The sequence below is a fragment of the Petaurus breviceps genome, unplaced genomic scaffold (assembly GCF_028583685.1).
Source record: "Petaurus breviceps papuanus isolate PSGF00001 unplaced genomic scaffold, PetGlider_PUasm1.0 128, whole genome shotgun sequence".
NCBI classification, from domain to species: domain Eukaryota; kingdom Metazoa; phylum Chordata; class Mammalia; order Diprotodontia; family Petauridae; genus Petaurus; species Petaurus breviceps.
In genome coordinates this window covers 5284675-5307351 of record NW_027185664.1, presented here as the reverse complement: position 1 = coordinate 5307351, position 22677 = coordinate 5284675, and the positions used below count along the sequence as shown (strand labels likewise).

Genomic DNA, 22677 nt, shown 5'->3' with positions numbered 1-22677 from the left:
ATAATTTTCTTGCATTGTTCTCATTTCTCTTCCCAATTTTTCCTCCACTTCTCTTATCTGCTTCTTAACGTCCTCTATGGCCTGTAACCAGCTTGTATTTTCCTTTGAAGCTTTTGGTTCAGGAGTTCTGACTTCACTGTTTTTCCCCTGTTCCATGCCTTGCTCCTTTTTGTCCCCAAAAAAGGAATGTAATGTTGGAATCTTCTGTCTGCTTTGTTTCTTTTGCCTGGTCATGTCGCCCCTCAGTCACTTGACCACTGGGCTTTTTGCCACAGTAGGACTCTGCCACCAGACAGGGGAGCTTTAGTCACAAATGCTGCTGTTTTTTCAGCTGCCGGAGGTTTTAGATGGGTGCCCTCTTTGAGATCTCCACATGCTCTGGCAAGCTGGACACACACCCCAGGACCTCCACCCTAGACTGCAATCCAGATACAAGCAGGTTAAAGTAAGAGCGATTACCTCTCAGACTAGTGCTTGGTCCCCCTATACTCTGCAGACCAGGAGCTGAAGCTGCCATGTGGCACTGGCTGGCTGTGCCGGCATCTCAGAGGCTTCTCGCCCTGATGGCAAAAGCCATGTACTCCCACTTACTGTCCCAAAGTCCAGACTGCACTGACCTCTCACTTTGTCCTTCGCATCTATGTGTTGATAAACCTGGAAAGGGCCATAGCTGCTGCTGATCTGGAGTCCCTCAGGCTGACGGCTGGTCGGGACCGTCCTGGGGCTAAAGCCTAGGCGGGCTAGGCGGCTGGGCTGTACTCCCAGAGCACTGTGCTGGATTCCTGCTGGCCTGCCGGGCTGTCCTCAGCATGAGGTTAACTTTCCTGTGTCATTTTGTGGGTTCTGCAGCTCCAAAGTTTGTTTAGAGTCCCCTTTTTACATGGATTGGGGAAGGTGGAAGCTGGAGCTGCGGGAAGGTCATGCTTCTACTCCGCCATCTTGGCTCCACCGGATTTTACAGTTTTCAAAGTATCTTCTTTCAGACTAATCTAGTTATTCTGGTTTCTCAATCCTGGGAAACACAGAAACCCAGAGAAATCCCTTTTGCCTGAGATCATTCTTAGACCCTTTGCTTAGGAATGCTGGATTCCAGAACTCCATCTGAGAGTCCTGGTGGTGTGGAAAGAATCTTCATTCTAGGAGTTGGAAAACCTGCAGTTGTAAAGTGGCTCTGCCCTTTCTTGTGTAATCTAGAGCAAATGAATGCTTCTTGGAGGCTCAGTTTCCCACATTTGTACAGTGGGGATACTACTCCCTTCTGTTTCCAGCTTCCATAGTTAGCCTAAGGAATACCCAAAGCACCCCCACATTGAAGTGTATGTTCCTTGAGAATCGGGACTGTTTAATTTTTGGTTTTGAACCTTGCATAGTCGTCGGCACCTTTACTACATGCTTACTCTGTGCCAGGCTCTGGACAGAGCTCTGCAGATAAAAATACAAAGAGCAAGATGATTCCTTCTCTCAAGCAACTTAAATTCTACTACTGAGAGAGACATACAGGGGAGTGGTGATCAAGAAGGGATGCTCTGGTCCTGGGACAGTAGGTGGAGTCATTCATATGAACAATCTAATTGAGGGCAGGAGCTGTTCTTTTTCTTTTGTGTGTGTTGTTAACATCAACACAGCTCTTAGCACATAGGCTCTTAATAACAGCTTGTTGATTAATTAATTTGTAAAAAAATTATAATAATTGACAAATATATAATAAATACATATGATAATGTGTAAATTTACAACTCTAAAAGTATATTTATATATGCATACATACACATGGTACTCAGACCATGACAAGAAATACTGTTTATTTAAGGAGAATAATTTATAGCTCACGTGCCTTTACAGTATTAAGAATGAGTTTTTTTTTCATTTTTCATCATTACTTAGATTTTTTTTATTTTCCTTTAAATATCTTTTATAATTGTCAACTACCACCAACAATGAGCATTTCCCTATATAAAGAAGAAAGGATCCCATAAGAAACTGCAAATGTGTCGAATTTTAAAAAGAAATGTGTATACATTGTTACACTGAACTGGGTAGTAACAAATTGCTCTGTTCGTTTGTGTCACCTTCTCTGCTTCTCTTCGTTCTCTTTGTTGCTCTTCCAGTCTAGTGAAAACAAGCCTCCTTATTGGCTGGCTCCAAAGGCAACATTCTATCTTCGGGGAACTCTTTGCCTTTGCCTCAATAGTAATTTAAATGTTTATTAAGCACTTACCATCTACCAGACACTGTGCTAAGCTCTCAGGCTACAAATAGGAAAAATGCGAGTCCTTGTCTTTAGGGAGTTTACCCTTCTAATAGGGGAAGAAAACACAAAAGGAAGCTGAAAGGGGGGACGGGATAAAGACCTAAAGCAGTGTAGCTGTGGAAATGAGGAGATTTCTGTGCTGATCCCCCTTCTACAATGGAACTTTTGTAGTTCATGGATCTACCCTCAAATCAGAGACAGAGGTAGTGATGAGGTGTGAGTGCCAAGACTGATTAGGTCTTGTAGGTTGATGAGGTTTTCCCCCCATATGAGGTTCCTGGGGCATGGTAGGGAGGGTGGGCAGAGTAAGAGAAGTTTCAGAAGAATGCAGTCAGATGGAAAATAAGGCACAAGTGGTCTCCCATGTTTGGAGTTCACTGTTCCTCCCTACATCCCTCCACTCCCTACCCCACTTCTGTATTTTTGCTGTCTGTCTCTTGAGATTACTTACCTTAAATTTACTCACACATAAACTCGCTGTGTCCCCTAGTAGAATGCAAACTGATTACTTTTTCTTTATGTCCTGATTTCCTAGCACAGATCTTAGTGCATGCCGTGATTGGTGCTTAATAAATGTTTGATGAATTGTAACCTAATGCTAGTCCCTCGATATGGTATGTGTTCTCAGAATTCAAGGACAAGCAGACAGTTTTTCACAGTTAAATGGAGAGAAGGAATCTCTGGCAGAGGTGAACCTTTAGACATCAAATAAAACAATGGAGAAAAACAGAAACTTTTTAAAAAGTATATTGACTTTGGTTTTTAGGATTTTGTTAAAAATGTCCAATTTGTGAATTTATGGTTAAAAATTATTTAGTGGAATGAGCCTTCATCTTAGAGGTTTAAAGGGCTTGTATTTTTATCTTGGTTCTGATACTTTTTAGCTTTTTTTTTTTTATCCTGGACAAAGCTATGAAGATTCATAATCTCCAGTTTCCTCATCTTTATAATGGGGATGGTATTAATAATACAACCCCTGGTATTGTTGTTAGGAAAACATTTTTTAAAAACTTAAAAGTATTGTGTAAATATGGTTTGTTATGTGTGTACATATATGAATAGGTGAGTAATTCAAAACATGTCTGGATCATGTGAACTTAGGGTCATGTGAACTTATGACTGCTGTCACCTAAATTTAAAACAATTCTTTTCCCCTTCCATTTAACAAAATAGGTTAAATGTCTATAGAAATTCTTACCATTGAAACATTACTTTATTTTTTATTAGACAGAGGTTATAGGATATTGACTTAAACAATAGGATCCTTATCCATGCTTTTGTCTGGGATTTTAAAAAGATGAATACAATTCAGGAACTAATTTTCAAGGTCCAAAGGAAGTAGTTTGGAAATTAGCTGAATACTTTTCACCTCATTTGAATTTTACTTCTGCTTATATCTGTGTGATTTTTTTCATCTTGGATAAATGAATTAAGAAATTGATAACATTTCTAAAAATATAAAAAAAAATTAGTTATACAAATCCACCATCAGATATTACTCAAAGACCAAAATATCTTTGAGGTGATTTTTAAACATATGAATATAAATTCAACAAGTGACCAACAATTTAATCAGACTCTCCAGAGTTCCCAATTTTGATCCATTTACATTCCAATTAGATGAGAAATGAATTAAAAAAAAAAACCATCATTTTATGTAACCAGAAACATTTTTTAAAAGGGAGCCAGTGAGCAAACAAGCAAAAAATACATTTGTTCTGTGTCCATTTTCAGGTTAGCCCAGAGTTCTATGAGGGTGCCGTGGGGGGAACAGTAGGGAGAAGTAGATATAATGGATAAGGAGCTGGTAAATGGATGTGTTTTTTAAGTACTTAGCACAGTGCCTGACACATAATAGGCATCATATAAATACTTTATCACCTTCATCTTCCTTTCATCTTATATATTTTTCTATTGAAATATTTTTAATTTTGGTTTTGAAATTGGATAGACATAGAGAAAATAGGCCAATCTGGTCTGGCAGGGCTTCTGAAAGCTATAATAAGCTAGTAATTAATTTACGTAGCACCTTATTGTTTATGAAGTGTTTTTCTTACAAATCTATGATTTTATAGATAAAGAAGCTGAATCTTAGAGTAGTTAAGTGAGTTGTCCCTGTCAGAGCTGAGATTTTTTTCTAGGTCACCTTAATCCCAGTCTAGGTTCCTCTCTACTATACTAAGCTGTTCCATCTGACTCATAAGATTTTCTGTCTCTATAGAATCAATACAAATTGAAATTCAAAAGACGTGAGTCTTGAGGTCACAAATCTGGAAATTTTTCCCTTTTTGATCAATTCTGGGACATCAACACTTGGATTATTTCAGATTATTATGTTTCATAGGATAAGTGCAATTCATACCAGGCATGCAAATTAGGCTAGAACTCTCTTATATTTGCTCAGGTAGAAAAACATTTTGAAATTCAGTTCAATTCAGAAAACATTAAGTGCCTTTTTATGAAAGACACTTGATTATGACAAGAATTTTCAAAAATGGAATAATAAAAAAATTAAGAAGGTAAAAACTGACCATGAGGTTCTTTTAATGATGATGAATGATGAGGGCATTAATTTATTTTCTCAAGTCAGGGAAGGGAAATGGATGTATGAATGGCACTCTCAGGAGGTCCAATCCCATTTTGTCTGGAAAGACAGGATCTACTTATAGAGCTTTAAAAGCCAAAGAGAGGAGCAACATAATTAAATCTGTAGTTTGGGAATATTAACCTAGCACCTGTTTGAAAGATGGGTTGGGAAGGGGGGGTGGAAGACTGCAGGTAAACTTACTGGGAAGTTATTGCTACAGTTCTTGGCAAAAGGTGGGTAAGAGGTGTTAAGATGGAGGGAAAAAGAATTGCTTGTTTTGTTTTGTGTTTTTTTTTTTATTATTTTGTTTTTAAGAAATTTGGCAATGAAAGGGAGGAGAGATGGCAGGAGATTTCAACATCAGACATCAAGACAATGATTAATCATAGTAATTACCCTCATTGGACTGGCAGTTGTTGACAAGTATTCCAGTTTTTCTCTCCACCCAACCCTATAGGCAGAGTATGAATTATTCAGAGAACGAGGCATAAAACAGTCATTGCTGGCTGGCAGCAGACTAACATTTTTCCTTCATGGACAAACATCCAGCATCAGACCAGACAAGAAGCAGAGATAGCTAGAGAGGTTAAAATAAAAGAACAAGTATAGAAATAGTTAAAGTAAAATGTAGTTAGGACATACAAACAGTAATGAGTACTGTGTGGTGAGCACTGGATTTATAATCAAGGGACCTGTGTTTGAATCCTGGCTCTTGTTTTTTACTTGTATGTCCTTGGGAATTTTACTCCCCCATTTTGGACCTCTCCATTTTGAATCTTAATTTTTTCATCTTTAAGAATGAGAGGATTAGGGGCTGCTAGGTAGCTCAGTAAATAGAGCACCAGCCCTGGAGTCAGGAGGACCTGAGTTCAAATCCAACCACAGACACCTCACACACACACACACACACACACACACACACACAAATAGCCCATGTGACCTTGGGCTAGTCACTCAACCCCAATTGCCCTCCAAAAAAGAAAAAAAAAAAAAAAAAAAAGAAGAATGAGAGCATTGGAGTAGGTGGTCTCAGAGGTCCTTTCAAGCTCTTGAATCCTGCCTAATAGCCACACAGAAGTGTTACAATTTATTTGCCCTTAACACCCTCCACTTTTAAAAATATCTTGCAAATAATAGGATTAATTTTTTGCCACTATTTAGGAATAGACCACACATTTATCTGGTCACCAAACAAGAAGCAGAGATGTCTACAGAGGTTAAGATAAATTGAGTTCACAAAAGTATAGAAATAATTAAAGTGAAATGTAATTTTACCTGGTCACCAAGTGACCTTGCATCCCCAGATTCTACTCCTGCTGCATCCTTTGTGCCAGCCTACTTGGAGAGGCAGAACATCACACTCACATTTAGAGTTTGGCTTCACCCATTCAGCCTCATCAGCTCCCATGAAGACTTTGCCCTGTAACCACATTCCAAGCTAGTCCTCTTCCCTACATATGTGCAAAGGATGAACTGAAATGAGCTAATCTGGCTCAGTAGTGACAGAGTAAACATTGAAAGGATTCACTGAAGCATAACCTTAGGTATTGTGGCCCATCCTTGCTTGTCTGGGACACAGCTGTAACCTACAAGGAAGCCTGACATGTAGTTATGAGGGTTTAAGAGGATGTTTTAGACTAAAGGATTCAGGCTGAAAAGCACAATTGTGTAGAGCAGACAGGGTATTTAGAAAGCTGCTGAATGTACTCATCAAACGACAGACTTCACATGAACTCAGTGTGGAAAAGACTGTGAACCCAGGTTTATTCCTGAATTTACAGCATGATGTTAATTTCTTTTAATCATGTCATTTATGGAAATGAATACATATATATTTTTTTCACATACATATCTGAGAGGTGAGCTCTGTAAAGACAGAATTCAATTCAGAAAGTTTGAATAATAAGGAAAGAAGGTGATAAGGGGACCAAGAAATTAATGAGATTATGCCCAAGTCTGTATCCTAGGAAACAGGGTTTTATGCCCAAGCCTTTACCCAGGGAATGTGCTGCAACCAACTTGTTCCAGTGAACTGATTGTCAGATTTTCAGTGTGAACATTTACACCTCAGAATTCAGCACAACTTGATTTGTTGTATCATTGTTTAGACATAAGAAACTGATGGAGAAAAGATTAATAATGCATATTAAACAACATGGCATGCTTTTAAGGGACCTGATTGGATCAACATACTCCTACATATCTCCCCTAAAGATAGCAAAAAGATGGAGTAAACATGTTCTGTGATTGGCTGAAAGAATTAAATAAATCAACATACATTTACTAAGTACCTATTCTATATCAAGCTCAAAGAAAGGTAAAAGATAAGTCATATTCTAATTAATTGTAAATGATTCGCTTGTAAAAGACAAGATTTAGATGGAATTTATTTGACTTCAAGTATTTGAAGTTTTGATATGTAGAAGAATGATTTTATTTGTTTTGTTGGATCTTGAACTTGAATTAGTTAGGATGAAGTTATCAGAAGACCAATTCTGACTCCGTTTAAGGAAAAGATTTCTTAAGAAATTTTCTGACTAGAGTATATCATGTTTTTCTTGATGTGACTTTATATTAATGTAAAATTAATTTTTTGGTCTTCAAATATGACATCTATTGTAATTATATAGACAAGGACCATGAGAACTTCTAGGTGGTGCTAGTATATCTTAAGGAAATTCCTTGTTAACAGAGGGAATTCTTAGGGACCCTAAATTCTCATGGGTGTGGTTGATTTGATCAATATCTAATAATCTCAGAGTCAGCAAAGAGATGCAAGTAGAAGTGCATTTTGAATGAAGAGGGGAAATAGTTATTGCTTATGTATGACATTTCTTTCCAAAGGAATCCACAATTTCTAAAGTTGTTTATTATTTGAGTCATCTGGGCTGAGTTGGGAAGCATCTTGGACTAGGCTTGAGACAGGCTTGGACTGACTAGGCATATGCCTTAGAGCATGTCACAACTCATTGCCCACAGTTTCCTTACCTACAAAATGAGTCCTTTATCTTAGATATAACTATCCTAAGACTGCATTCAATCAAAAGGTTCTTATCTTCCATTATCCCTGTGAGGAAACGAGGATCTGAAATTCACTTTCTAGCCCACTTTGCCCTCATGCCTTTAATCTGCAAAATGAGGAATAACCTAGCCTGTTGACCCCTTCCTTAGTAATTAACTGTGTTTAGAAACAAACCATTTAAATTCAATTCAATAAACCTTTATTAAGCACCTCCTAAGTGCCTGGCACTCTGCTAAGCACTGGGAATACAAAAAGAAACAAAAGAGAGTCCCTGCCCTCAAGGAGCTTACTTTCTAGTTGGGAGGAAACCAAAACAAAACAACAAACATTTGCCTATCAAGTTATGTACAGGATAAATAATGAATAATTGAAAGAAAGAAGGGACTAGAATTAAGTGGGTTTAGGGAAGGCTTCCTGTAGAAAATGAGATTTCAGTTGGGACTTAAAGGAAGCCAGGGAAGCCAGTAGCAGGGGCAGAGAGGGGACAGACAGCCTAGGGAACAGTCAGAGAAAAATATGCCTGGAGCCAAGAGATGGAGGGTCTTGTTATTGGAACAGTTGGGAGGCTGGTGAAAAATAAGGAGTAAGGGTGGAAAAAGTGGTTTTACCACTTTAAGGAAGCATATTTCAGTTTTCTTTTTTCTTGGAGTAGAAATAGAGGCTACACCCCCTCTGTCCTAAAAAGAACCCTGGATTTGGTATTAGAAAAACCTGTTCAGTTCTGTTTCTTGTTACCTGTGGGCTTGTGGGACCAAGTCTCTTCACCTCTCTTCATCTCACCTATAAATGATGGGGTAGGGGCAGCTAGGGGTCACAGTGAATAGAGCACTGGCCCTGGAGTCAGGAGGACCTGTGTTCAAATCCAGCCTCAGACACTTAACACTTTCTAAGCCAAGTGACTTAACCCCAATTGCTTTGCCCTCCCCACTCCAAAAAGGGGGGAAAAAATAATGAGGTTAGATGAGATTTGTACTTTAACAATAAGCTTAAGGCCTGAGTTGAAATGTAGGCTTAGAAACTTATTAACTTCGTGACCATGGACAAGTCTCTCAGTATTTTTTGCCTCAGTTTCCTCATCTGTAAAATGAGCTGGAGAAGGAAATGGCAAACCACTATAGCATCTCTGCCAGGAGAGCCCTACATGGAGTCATAGAGAGTTAGATATGACTTGAAACGAAGGAATGACCAACAGGACAAGTGCGCTCTCTGTTGTCTGGAAGCTTAAAATTAAATTTTCTTGGAATAAAGAATGTGATTCATTATTATGTATGCCTAGCTTGGGCTTCTTAAATAACTTATTTTTCAAAGTGCATCTCAAATGCTGCCTCTTACAGTAAGGCTTTCCTGATTTACTTTGTACTTTACAGTTATGTCTCTTGTTTATTAATCTGACTTTTATTATGTCGCGTCCCCAAGTAGAATGTACCTGCTGGTATAGTGGAGAGAGCCTTGGGACCCAGGATCACTTTCCACTTTGCTGACTGTGAGAGTTTGTCAAGCAAATGACTTCCTCTCCCTGGGCCTTCGTTTCCTTGTGTGTAAAATGAGAGGATTGGATTTGATGGTCTTCAACATCCCTTTCAGTTCTAATACTAAGTAGATATTGAGGTCAAAAGCTGTTTCTTATTTTTTTTTTTTGTCTTTGTATCTACTGCTCTTTACAAATAAGTGTTTAATAAATGTACTTGGAAAAGAATGATCTGCTTTGAAAGTCCTGTAGACCTAGGTAACCTAATGGTAACCATGTGGTTTTTTTTCTGAGTAATATTTTTAGTAGTTGTCAAAAGCTCCTTACTATTGCCTGGTTAACAAAATTCATATGAACCTTGAGCACTTAGCATTGACTTTGTAATTTGTATGTTAAATTACTATCAAATGTATACACACTGTGGGGAAAGTATAATCATAGTAAATATGAATTTTTTTCTTGCAGTGATCCATACGTAAAACTTTCGCTGTATGTAGCAGATGAGAACAGAGAGCTTGCTTTGGTGCAGACAAAAACCATTAAAAAGGTATGTAATCGATTGTTAGTTGAAAGTCATGTTGCCTGTGTAAAAACTGTAACTAGTCAGGTTCTTTCAAATCAATGTGTTTTCTGAAGCTTGTACCTTGAGCCATTAAACACTGTGATTGCCTAGCTTTTTACCTTTATTGCCTGTAACTACTCACTCAGTTGTCAGCCTTCCCCCTCTCCTCTTTCTTTATATCTCATGTATTTGCTTAAGATCCTAAAAAGCCAGTACTTAACACAGTGCCTGGCACATTTTCAGTATATAATTAAGACACTGACTGACTTAAAAGCCACCAAGTTCAACTCTCTTATTTTATAGCTGTGGATCTGAGGTCCAAGGACTGTCTTTCTTTTGTATTTGGACTCTCAGTGTCTAGCTTAAAAATATTTAATTAAAGTTTCTCTGTTGATTAAAAAGGCTTTGGGAGATGGGATTGGGGGAATAAGGAGGAAGGAAATAGGGCAGTGCCGCAGCCTTAACTTAAGAATCTGGAATTTCACATAGGGAATTCCCAGTATAGATACTCTCTTCAACAGATCAATAATTTATGTTCTTAGAGAGCTGCCTGGGACCTGAGAAGATCAATGACTTGTTCATGGTCACATAGCTCTTGAGACTCAGGGTTAACATCTGAGCCTAGATTTTCCCAATCCCAAGACACTCCAAAATATACTCTGCCACATTGCATCTAAATTCTATATAGAGTAGAGGGAATTTAAGTGCTAGTCATTTTTTAAGGGAGAAAAAACTGTTTCCTTTCATTTTTAACAGAAGTAATAAAAATCTTGTTCTTAAATTAGGACATGAGTGTTTTAAACAAAATTGGCAGGTGCCTTTATTTGTGTTTGTCCTTATTCTATAGCTTAAATTGCAAATATTTTAAGTTTAGATATATAATTTAAAATAATTTTTAAGTAAACTGAGCAGCATCTGGATTTGGGAGGTATAAAAAGAAACAAATATCAAAAAGAATTAAATGCTTGTTTAGCTTTATGAATGGTAAATAAAATAAAAGAGTAATTAGGGAAAAAATAGAGTTAAACTTCTATTTGCATGTTTTCCATTTATAGAACAGGAAACTTCAACACTGTACCTATGTTTTCAATGAAAATAACAGTCTTATTTTCACTTGATTATGATTTTGAATGTGATCATTATTTTTTCCTTCACCCTTTGCATTTTTTGGTTCTGTTTTTGTGTGACATACACTTGACCCAATCAAGTGATTTGGGGCTTCCCTGACTGCTGTAATCTTATCCCAGCTACTGCAGTGCTGGCTTTCTGCTTCATGGGCATCACGACATAAGTTTCTCTGAGCTCATCACAGAGGTCATCTCGTGAAAGGAAAAATGATTATTGTGTAGCCTCTACTGTTTCTCGGTGCCTGGCATTAAAAATCTGTTTTCAAAATAGTAGAATGTGTTTTGATTAGTTGGGAGCATCCTGTGGAGGACGCTGGTGGCCGGCCATTGTTTCCTGCATTATTAGCTGTCATTTGCTCAGCCATCAGTGTGGCAGGAAGGAAGCTGGCTAGGTAGGAATGAGTGCAGGGCTCTCCTAGCCCACTCTCTCTCAAGAGAGACCGAACAAAACAAACAAAAGCGACAAAAGCTTTCTAGCATTGAGAAGTGTTTTCTGCTATGGGGATTTAAAAACCAATTTTTCCTTCCCCCTGCCCCTGCACCCCTGCTGTCTGCAGTGGTGGCTGCTTTCCTTTCTTTGCCTCCTGGGGTAGTCGACTGCCAACATCCTGGTTAGTATTTCTGTCCTGTTCTCACTGTTTATGAATCACTCTCATCTTCATTCTCTTCATCTCTCTGTTATTCCTCCATGCTGTGTATTTTACTATACATTTTTATTGCTCTGTAGTTTTCCATTTATCTTTGTGCCTCCGGAATGCATGCCTCAAGGGTCTCATCCTTATGCAGGAAATGGGAGTCCTGGGCCCAGGTGACTGACACCATGTCAAATCCTTTTTTTTCCTCTCTCCCCCTCCCTCCCTTCCTTTCCTTTTGTCCCTCTTCCTCCCTCCCTCCCTCCTTCCCTCCCTATTTTTTTCCTCTCCCTCCCTTTCTCTTTCTTTGCCCTTCCATTCTCTTCCTGCCTCTCCTTTATGTCTCTTGCTTTCTTTCTCCCTGTAGCTTTCTCATTCTTATCCCCTTGCATACTTTTCAATAAAAAAAATGCAACTTTGTCTGTTGGGATTTTTTAATCTTTAGTTGTAGAGTTTGTGGAGAAAAGGCAGTTTTGACATTTTAATGCCAGTGCAGTATGCCATTTGCACAACAGTCTTTTGTTTTATATGTTACAATGCAGAATGAGAACCTCTTGTCTTTTTCTTTTTCAATGAAACCTTACCTTAAAGAAATAGGTTGATAAAGGTAGGGATGATCCAGTATGAGTCTAGCTAGCATACAACAGAAACTGAATAAGGAATTGTAAAAAATATTTTTGGATCTATTTTTTTTTTCAAATGCATATGTTAATGCATGTGTGTCTATATGTATAAAGTCTCATTCCTGTGTGAGACTAAAAGTCAGAGATAAACTTCTTCACTAGAAATATGATCTTGGTTCATTTTGGGGAATGCTGCATATCTGGGTAGGTACATTGTGCTGAGCAGGCAAATGGTTTTTGTTTGTTTTCTGTTGTTTCACAACTAATATATGTGTGTATTATATTATAAATGTATGTAATTCTGAGAAAAAAACACTAGTCCTAAAATTTTATATTTTTTTTCCTTTGGTTTGTACGTTATGTGATTTTCTTTTTCCTGAATTCATTAATACAAATGATCCCCATTGTGAAAGATTCCCTCCAAGTTTAGCAGTTCTTAATTTTTAATTGGCAAATGCTGAATTTAAAACAAACCCAGTCTTCCTACCCTTTCCCCCAAGCATTTTATTGCTTCATAGCAGAAAGACAGTTAAATCCACCCTCATCTTTGTGTCATATTATTATTTCTGCTTTAATAAATGACGCGGTTTTCTTCTCTTCCCCACAATGTCTCCATATAGATCCCTGGTGATCTCTGTTCTAGTGATAGATTTCTATTCATAGTCTAGAATCTATTTTTAGATCCCCTGCCTCATAAATGCACTCCCACGCATGGTTTTCTCTGTGGAAGAATTTCAATCAATTGGCTACCTAGTTGGGGGTTTTTGTGTTGGTTTTCTTTGGGGTTTGGGGGCTCTTTTTGGATTTCTTAGGTAGCATATTTTCTTTATAAGCACCAGGATATACATATAAATCTTATGACTTCAATTGTATTAGAAACCTGTAATAGTTCTAAAGATTATAAAACATGTTTAAAAATTAATAATTTCTCTTACAGACACTGAATCCAAAATGGAATGAAGAATTTTATTTTAGAGTAAGTTTTTTTTTAACTTATTTACACCAATTTGTTCCTAATAATAACTAGTTAAACACATTTTCTTTTGATTTATTTTGGGGAGAGAAGCCGTACTACTGCTTATTTTCAATTTTGTTGCATGGTGAACATTTTGGCTAAGATTTTTTCTTTTTTAAGGCTATAGTATTCCAATTTCTCTAAACCAGGAGCTAATGAGGGAAATTTAAAAGGCCAAGAGTGCTAAAAACAAAATATGGTACTGCTTCATTCTGGTATAAGGATTATGTGAATGAAAGAAAATATCATCACTAAAAATCTAAAAACTACAAAGACATGGAACTGCTTATTCAGTCTTAATTTGTTAGTGCAACGGTCACAGCAATAGTACACTTACTTTCCTCAGAGGATTCCATAAATGGGGCTGTCTTTGTGCACAAGTGTAACCATAATTGTGCCTGCCAAGTGGCAATTAATACCTAACATTTACTTTCTGACATTTTGCTTTGAACAATACATTTAAAAGGTTAAATACGACAACAAAGAATGAGAAGAGCTCTCATATTATTTATGCCTTTGACTCATTTAAATATTAGTTAACGTATATAGGGAAGAACCAAATATTTTAATAAATTACTTGGATATTTTTTTAAACTCATTTTTAGTAGGGATATAATAAAGATGTTTAGAGATAGGCAAAAAAAAAGTTCTAAAATTAAAATTTTCAACTAGGAAAGGCTTTTGAAATTCAATTCTGGATTTCTTTTTAGAAGAAAGTTATTTTTGTCTTATTAATATCACTAAATTAGGTAAAATGTCAGTAGTTCTTAATCTTTCATAGCAGCCCCCTGGGGAGAAGCATGAGCTGTGAATTAACTTAAAGAATCCTCTAAAGTAATTACCCAGTTTTTATTGTTAGCTAATTGCTTTAATTTGGGGGGAATATTAATTGAGTCAACCTCTGGAACAACTGAATGGCATTACAATTCTCAGAATAGCACTAAAATCTCTAAAAATTATTTAGTAACATAATGGTCTATCTAGTCTTAATAGTTTGTCATATAATAGTTTGTCATACTTGCAAAACTTTTTGACTTCTTCTCCAATACATTCAGATCTGAAGCCTGGCATCACTAAATGTCATTTAGTTTCCCTCTATGCTTTCTAGTAGAGAAAGTTTTTAATAGTTAAAAACTGAAAAATCAATGAATAAAACCAAAACCACGTGCTTGTGTTATGAAACTTCTCTGGTACAATATTGAATTCTTTTAAATTCCAAATATGTTAAGGCTTTTTTCATTTTAATGCATTGGTCACATTTAGCAAACATTTGGACACACTCTTTTATTCAACAAACATTGGCTAGTCCACATTTAATTCTATATTTTCTTCTTCTTAAACTTTTAGAAGTGCTTTTCCTTACACTAAGCTAGGCTAAAGAACAAAACCAAAGGAAGAAATCACCTACACTACATGCCATCTCAAGATTTTTAGTGTCCTCTCCGGTACTATTATCTTGAATGTCGTAGATTTCACGCTATCAAAAATTCAACCAATTCTTGACTCCATCCTGATAAAATTGTCTTGTTACTTTTGTTCGATTTTCATTTAACCTCGACCTCATTAATTTAATCTGCAAACAGAAATGATGCATGTGGTGTTTTTTTTTTTTTTGTTGCTACACAAGGACTTGTCCACGTTTATTTCATTTAAAAATGGTAATAGACATATGGGGGATTTATTCAAATCTCTTACTTATTGGATGTTTCAATACAGTCTTGAAATTATGGTTTTAAAGGAAATCAAAATTTTCCTCTCCATGGGTAGAAAAGAAAAAAGGCAATTTTTGTCCTACTTTTTCCAGTATCATAGAATTTTAGAACCAGATAAGAACTTTGAGGTATCTCTGTTTAACAGTCTCTTTATTTCACAGTCTAGGAAAACAAGATCTTGGATGGTGAAATGACTTGCCCACATGTACTCAGCAAGTTTGTGTCAGAGTCAGGGCCTTAAGTATGCCCTTATAATTTATAATATGCTAGCTGCTCCTAGAACATTTGAGAAGTAGATAAAGAGCATCAAGGAAATATAGAGAATTCCATGACGTTATGATGTATCGGTCATTCTGGATGCCTTTGTGTGTCTAGCATTTAGGAGTTTATAAAACATAAACTGAATCTTTGGACAATTCTAATCCAAGCCCCTCATTTCACCAAATGAAGAAGTTGACACCCAAGAGGACCAAGTGATTTTTTCCAAGGATCCGTGGACATTCTTAGAGCTGATATTTACACCTATGTCCCTCTATGATGTAGAGGCATCATTTTTAATCTTTTGGTCCAAAGTGCGATGTCTCATGTGTTCTCTTTTTAAAAAATCTGGATCACTTCAAACATTTCAGAAAACATTCCATGCTATGTGCCATTGAAAGTATTTAGTTCATAGTAGGTATTTAACAAATGCTTGTCGAGTGATTAGGAGTGAGGGAATGGTGATGAACATGAGGAAGAAAGAGTGACGAAGCTTGAGGTCAGAGGCAAAGAAAGACCATTAAACAATTTAGGTGGCACAGTGCATTGAACAATGGGCCTAGGACTGGGAAGGCCTGAATGCCATTCCAACTTCAGACATTCGCTAGCTTTGTGACCCTGGGCAAGTCACTTAACCTCTATCTGCTTCAGTTTCCTCAACTGTAAAATGACAATAACAAGAGTAATCACCTCACAAAGTTGTCACAAGGACCAAATGAGTTATCTATACAGTGCTTAACACAGTGCCTGGCAGATCGTGTGTAGTAGTTAATAATTGCTTTTCCCCTTCGCCTCCCCATTAACCTAGATATTACATAGCTGTGGGAACTTCTCTCATGTCTTTGTAGAGCATTTGTCTCTGACCTGCCTAGGAGAAAACTCCTTAGGCTTCAAGTTTTTGTGGAAAGACAGTACTATAGTCTTAGGAAATTCCTTAGATAAAAATTAAATTTCAAAGCACTTAAAATTATTTCTCAGAAAAAGATATATAGTAATTTTTTTCTTCTGATTTGTTTCAGTGTTGTAACTAAAAGGCTGTAGCAGCCAGAAAATTAAAAATTTGTTTTAGATTCCTGCCGTTGTAGGCACTGCTGATATCAGACCAGTATGGTTAGACGCATCCCCAGTTTACCTTTGCTTTTGTTTGCTTTTCTTTTATCTTTTGGATATTTTGTTGTTGTTTTGGATTCTTTCATTTTTGAGTCACTGAAGGTGACATTTGTGTTTCTTGTAGGTAAATCCATCCAATCATAGACTCCTGTTTGAAGTATTTGATGAAAACAGATTGGTAAGTTTCAACTTTCAACTCTCCACCATCCCTCTCCCCAAACAATATCTTAATGTGAAAATTGCATCCTTTTTTTGGTGATATACCAAATTTGAATAGTGTGTATATATGTATATGTATTTAGAATTCTTTGTTTTTGGTTCTGGACCTCTGATTTTTATCATTGTATGAAGCTGCCTGACATAGCAACTTTATCCACCAATGCAGAGGGTCAATTCATCTGTAATTTAAACTCTTAAATAATTGTTTGGCTTACTGAAATGATTAAGTGGCTTGTCTGTGGATCACACAGATAGTATATGCAGAGAAAAGACTTTGACCTAGAACACTCTGAATCTCAGTGTATGCAACTTTCAACGTCTTTTTGTCTAGCCATCTGCACTCATATTAATATGTGTATGGCATGGGTCAGAGCAATTTATATAGTACTACCCAGATATTTGAAAATTCCTCACCTATATTTGTGCTAATTATGTGGTAATGATGTAGGAGGAAGTTTAACTATTAATGTGTTTTTTTTTCTCCCAGTAAATAGAGATAAAACCCATTAATGTTAATATAGACTCTTTATGTGGTGATGTTTGGTATACAGAATGGTGATATAATTGGTTAAGAATTACTCATTATACATAAAGTAACTTTGTGGAATTCCAAAGTGTACTTGTCCACATGGCTTTTTTTTATGCAGAGTAGTTCAAGATATAGCTAACAACTTGAAAAAAGGAATGGATTGTCCTATGAGAGAAAAAAAAATTCATGACCGTTTTTTAAAAAGTTTTTTGTTGTTGTTTAGAGGTTTTTTAGCCCTGTCCAACTCTTTGTGACTCCATTTGGGGTTTTCTTGGGATACTGGAGTGGTTCACCATTTCCTTCTCCAGCTCATTTTACAAACTAAAATAAATAGGGTTAAGTGACTTGTTCAGGGTCACACAGCTAATAAGTGTCTGAGGCCTGATTTGAACTCAAGAAGATGAGTCTTTCCTAACAGCAGGCCTGGTACTCTTATCTACCCCCAAAAAATGATTAGTTGTCTCCTTTAAAGTATAGAGGGAAAACTTTTATCTGGAATGCTTAGTTAAAATAGCCTACAGATAACAGAAAAAAAAATGCAAAAAGAGGGCCAGATTTACAATTTAAGATTTTGTTTGTTCATTTTGCTTAAATGGGGAAGAATACATTATAGAGCTAAACATACCCTTTATTAAAAGGGGGGAAAAATCCCATTATTATAAGTATACCATCTATGGCAGTCCTCACAGTCACATACCAGAAATATCAGTTTACCAGGGTTCAAATCCAGCCATAGATTCTTACCAGCTGTGTGACCTTGGGTAAAAAACCTAACCAGGGGTGGGAAACCTGCAGCCTCAAGGCCGCATGTGGTCTTCTGGGTCCTTGGATTTGACCTATTGACTGATTCCAAGTTTTACAGGACAAATCCTTTTATTAAGGGGATTTCTGCTGTGAAGTTTGGATTCAGTCAAAGGGCTGTACTTGAGGACATGGAGGGACACATGTGGCCTCGAGGACCCAGGTTCTTCACCCCTGATGTCCTAACCTCTCTCTGCTTCACCTTCCTTATCTATAAACTCAGGATAATAACAACACCCCCTTCCCAGGGATGTCATAAGGATAAAATGAGATAATATTCATAAAACATTTGGTAAACCTTAAAACACTATAAAATGTTGCTGCTGCCATTGCAACTGCTGCTACTGCTACTACTACTACAACTACTATTACTGCTGCTGATTACTTTTCCTTCTCTTCTTACTACCACCGCTACTGTTGTCTCCCCCTCTTCCTGCACTCATTGTCCCCAAAATGTAGATTCCATTTGTTTCATACTGTCTTATCTTTTTTAAACCAGAATATACCTTTACAGATCAATCCAGATACAAGTAATCTTCTACCTACCCATTCCCCTCCCCTGTTTTACAAATGAGGAAATAGAGTTGGTGACCACTGAGTTGGTGAAGGGACTTGTCCCAGGTCACACTGCTTTTTAGCCAAAGACGGAGGCAGTACTTAAACCGAAGCCTTCTAGGTCTTGTGTAGAATTCCTTGACTATGCTATAAATTGGTATGCACCTTCACTGGCATTACGGCAATCACATAATGTTTATTCTGTCTTCTTAAGTGATTGATGTTATTCTAGAAACCATCTAAGACAAGTTAGACTTCCTCAAGCCTCTCAGGAGCTTTTAAATAAAAAATTATATGGGTCCACTGTTGGTAAATGTAGAGTTTTACCCCCCAAAAAACTGTAAACTAGGAAAACCATAAAAACGTTATATGTAGTCATATAGTATATAAATAATGCTATCATTTTTATTGTCAATGATCTAAATTCTGTTACGCACATAAGCTTATCCACAGATAGAAATAGATGGGAGGGGGTTGCTGTTTTCTATACTTAATTTGCACATAGGCAGGAAAAATTAGATGGAAGAGACAGTATTAAATCGTGCCTTAAGATAAGGCAGAGCCAACTCAAGTAAACTAGATCTTGATAACGAAATGAGATGTAATACCTAGAAAGGAAATAAAGAATATTTTTTGGTTGGAATTAATTTTGCATTTAACATACTGTTTCTAGTCCAGAAAAATTCACTGTGAAAATAAAAGGATTTCCCTTATTTCTTTATTTAACTATGCTACCTTTAAGATTTTCTTGTGTTCTGTCTCTTACCCCTCCAACATTCCTTGTTAGAAGGGTCTGAAATTCATAAAACATCTTTGCCAGGGCACTGCTTTAGAAAGAATGCTTTTTCTGAAAATCATGTTGAATAATACTAACACCTGGGTTTGCACCAAGCTGTCTGCAGCACTGTTACTGTGTGACGAATAGCTGTGTTCTTTCTTGTTGGCGCAGAAGCCTGTTAAAGACAATATGGGATTGTGCTGGTGCTTGGCAGTTTGAATGTTGAACAAGCCAGATTCCATTTCTTTCATAATTGGTCATCTTGGCATTTGAAAACATACTGCTAGAAAACAGATTTAGATGTCTAAACATGGTGTTGAACCCCTCCCCATCCCCATCCCAGCCCCCTCATCCAATAACCATGATTCCAGATCTGTCCTCAAAACTATACTTTGGGATTTTAATAGAAACTAATCTAGGCCTTTTTATTTGGGTCGTATTCCTCTCTTACCCCGGGTCAACTATATGGTTAAATAATTGCTATTTCTGGTTTGTGAGCAAGAATTTATATGAAATACAATCATAAAAGATTCTTTTTAAAAGTGTTGTTCAGAGTTAACAAAACTGATGACTTTCTACGAATTTTAAAACTCTTCTACTTTGTGAAACATTTTGGCTCTTAACAAGCCCAAGAATATCCAATATGGGCATCCAAATTGCACTAATTTAGGGCAACGTTACCTCTATATGGTGTCTGTATGAAATTAATATGAATCTGCATATATACCAACCTTTTTTTGGTTTTCTTCAGTCTTTTCCTACCTGGCACGTACGAGGGGCAATATTTTCTCAAGCTGCATTTTTTATTGCTCTTTTTCTTTCCTTGGGTGAGAATTCTTCTTTGTAACCTTCTTTTCTTCTTGGTAGCTGTTAAGGAGAAAGTTTCAGTATAGTGGCAAGATTCATAGTATTAACTACAAGCAGTGTTTTAAATTGTCTCCCACCCCATCCCCCACACAGATATTTTCTTACTTGTAGATCATAGTCTAATTATTTAGCATTAAAGGGAGCTACTTCTGGGTAGTGTGTAATTATATTTATAGTATGTTTTTATTAGTTTGCATTCCACCATGGTAGTCTGATGATGTCATAAATAACCCGGCAAAACAAACAAACTAACAAACAAACAAAATCTGCTGCTTGGGAAAAAGCTGAGACGTATTTCTTCTTTCTAAGTTGGTCTTTCTGAGGAGGTGGTGGGGATGTGGGAAGATGTGGGCTTTTCTAATGGAAGGCACTTTTTATTCGTTTGGGAGAGTGTGCTGTGCGTGTGTTTGTGTGTATAAAAGTGTGTGCGTTCGTGTTGCTTAGTTCAGAAGTTCCCTGTGAATATGATGTGATTTAGATTAATAGTAGCGCTGAGAGTGTTTGCTGCCCTAGTCAGCTGTGAGAGCTCACCCGCTGGGGCAATGCCTTTCTGATGGAAAAAGAGCAGCTGGGAAGGTGCTGTTTCAGGCTCTTACTGTTTAAAAGAGAGGGAGAGGGAGAGGGAGGAAAAAAAAAACAACCCAAGTCCAGAAGCTGGCATTGGAGAGGGAGAACAAGGTCATGTGGCTCTAACCATCCTACCCTCTGTCCCAGTGTGCAGAAGCTCCGATTCCTCTTATCCAATCATGCCTGGAATGCAGCTTGCCACTTGGCTTATTTCTGCTATCTGTCGCTATCGTTGGTGCAGAGCTAACAGTTTGGCAGATGGGACAATTTTTCTTGGAGTTTGTGTCTTTGATTTTTAACTTCTGGCAGTGCCTGAATTGTGTTGTTGTCTCCCTCTCCCTTCCTGCCCTCCTGTTAAACCATGGCCCATCGGCTGCGGTTTCATTTTGGCTCTGGTCGAAGCAACACAGCCCCTGAATCAGAGATTCTAGATCGAGAGAGAGAAGACGACTTTTTTATGGCATTCCACACTTTGCCAAGGAGAAACAGTCCTCACCCATTCTCTCAAAATGGAGCAGAGTATGGTGGCGGTAGCCTACAAGAAGTGGGATCCCTCAAACGAAGCACATCCATGTTTATCCCTCAGCTGCTGAATAACATTGATGCCCGTCCAACCAGGAGCTCATCTGTGCAGATCTCCCTGCAGCGCAAAGCTGTGAACGGACGCACTGATGAGTGCGGGGCACCGGAGTCTCTTGATGAGGACCTTCCCTGTAAATTTTCAGACCTTAGAGAGAATTTTGCTGCACCAGTAAGTAGAGCTTCTTCATCCCAAAGCAGCTCCCAAGAAACCTCAGAAAGAGAATCCCCCAGTAATTCTCCACCAAGGTTGCTCAATGAGTTAGGACAACAGGTCAATGGAGCTAATAATACTTGCAGTCACAGAGTGTTTTGTACCGTTCCTTCAGATAACCAAGGTGATGATGTCCCCTGCATTGCCCAGGCTGTGGAAGGCAATGAAAATTCTTCAGGCTCAAACATAACTGGAGTAAGAATTCAGCATCGTGCTTCAAGTGCAGATATGCGTCAGGTTAGACTCTTGCCCTTTGGATCAGAGCTTCAGGACAACGCTTCTGCTGCTGAGCCCAGGCGCTGGTCTTTGCAACATGTGCCAGATGTATCTGCTAGTTCTGGGAAAAGGTGTTTTGTTTTCCAGTTGCAGCAGCCCCAAGCAAGCACTCCTAGCCCTGGGGGTGATTACAATTTTGGATTTACTGGAACAAAGGGGGACAGGTTGGTCAGGTATCCAAGAATAAGGCTAGAGAGGAGTACCTCCTATCCAGTCCAACCTCGACCTGAACGAGTCAGCCCAATGGAAGACAGAGTGAATTCAGAGCCTCCTAACAATGGCAGGAATTGTCCTGAAATACACAGGAGTAACTCAGTAGAAAGGATCCCTCAGAATAAGGGCTGCACTTTTAAGATCAGGCAAGATCAGAACTCCCGACAACAACACTTCAGAATTCTTGTCACTCGTGGTCATGAAGAACCTCACCAGACTCTTGAGGAGAGTAGTTCAGACATACCTGCTTCTACCGCAGCAAACACTCTGGTAAGTTAGCCATCAAATGTGTCATGTTCCTTTCTGAACATTAGACAAAAAAAATGGGTCCAAACTGGGAGTGCTTTTTTTTTTTAGCATTACAACTAAAAGAAGCTTTCTTCTGCAGCATTTCAAGTTTTCCTGCTCCAAAAACCAGGTTACTCCCAATTTCTAACCTTGTCATGTTGCTCTTACACTCTTGTTATGTATCTGTGGGCCCAGCATTTGGTTGGAATTATAATGTTATAAGACTGACTGATCTTTCGCAAGAAAATACTTACCAGTTAGAAAGTTTTGTTTCTTATAAGTCTTCAGAAGCCCTTAGCTGACTTTGTGTTTGAAGCAAATATGTCCATATTCTTATTTTGGTGAAATACAATGGCCTTTCTTTTTCAATGCAATTCAAAAGCAATTCCAACCCCCCCTCAAAAAAAAGTAGACTAAAACTAAA

At 37.7% G+C, this 22677-nt stretch overlaps 1 protein-coding gene across 8 annotated transcripts in view; it reads left to right on the top strand.

Annotated features, from left to right (window-relative positions):
- Positions 1–22677, top strand: part of LOC138171839 (E3 ubiquitin-protein ligase NEDD4-like) — a 507053-nt gene that overhangs the window by 254422 nt on the left and 229954 nt on the right. For 4 of the 8 annotated variants that reach the window (XM_069101437.1, XM_069101446.1, XM_069101443.1 and 1 more), the window contains 3 exons: positions 9794–9875; positions 13210–13248; positions 16492–16545. In XM_069101437.1, coding sequence (XP_068957538.1) covers positions 9794–9875; positions 13210–13248; positions 16492–16545 — 175 coding nt within the window. Of the gene's footprint in view, positions 1–9793; positions 9876–13209; positions 13249–16491; positions 16546–20797; positions 22236–22677 lie in introns of those variants that run through there. The other 4 variants (XM_069101422.1, XM_069101414.1, XM_069101432.1 and 1 more) reach the window with 2 other exon arrangements.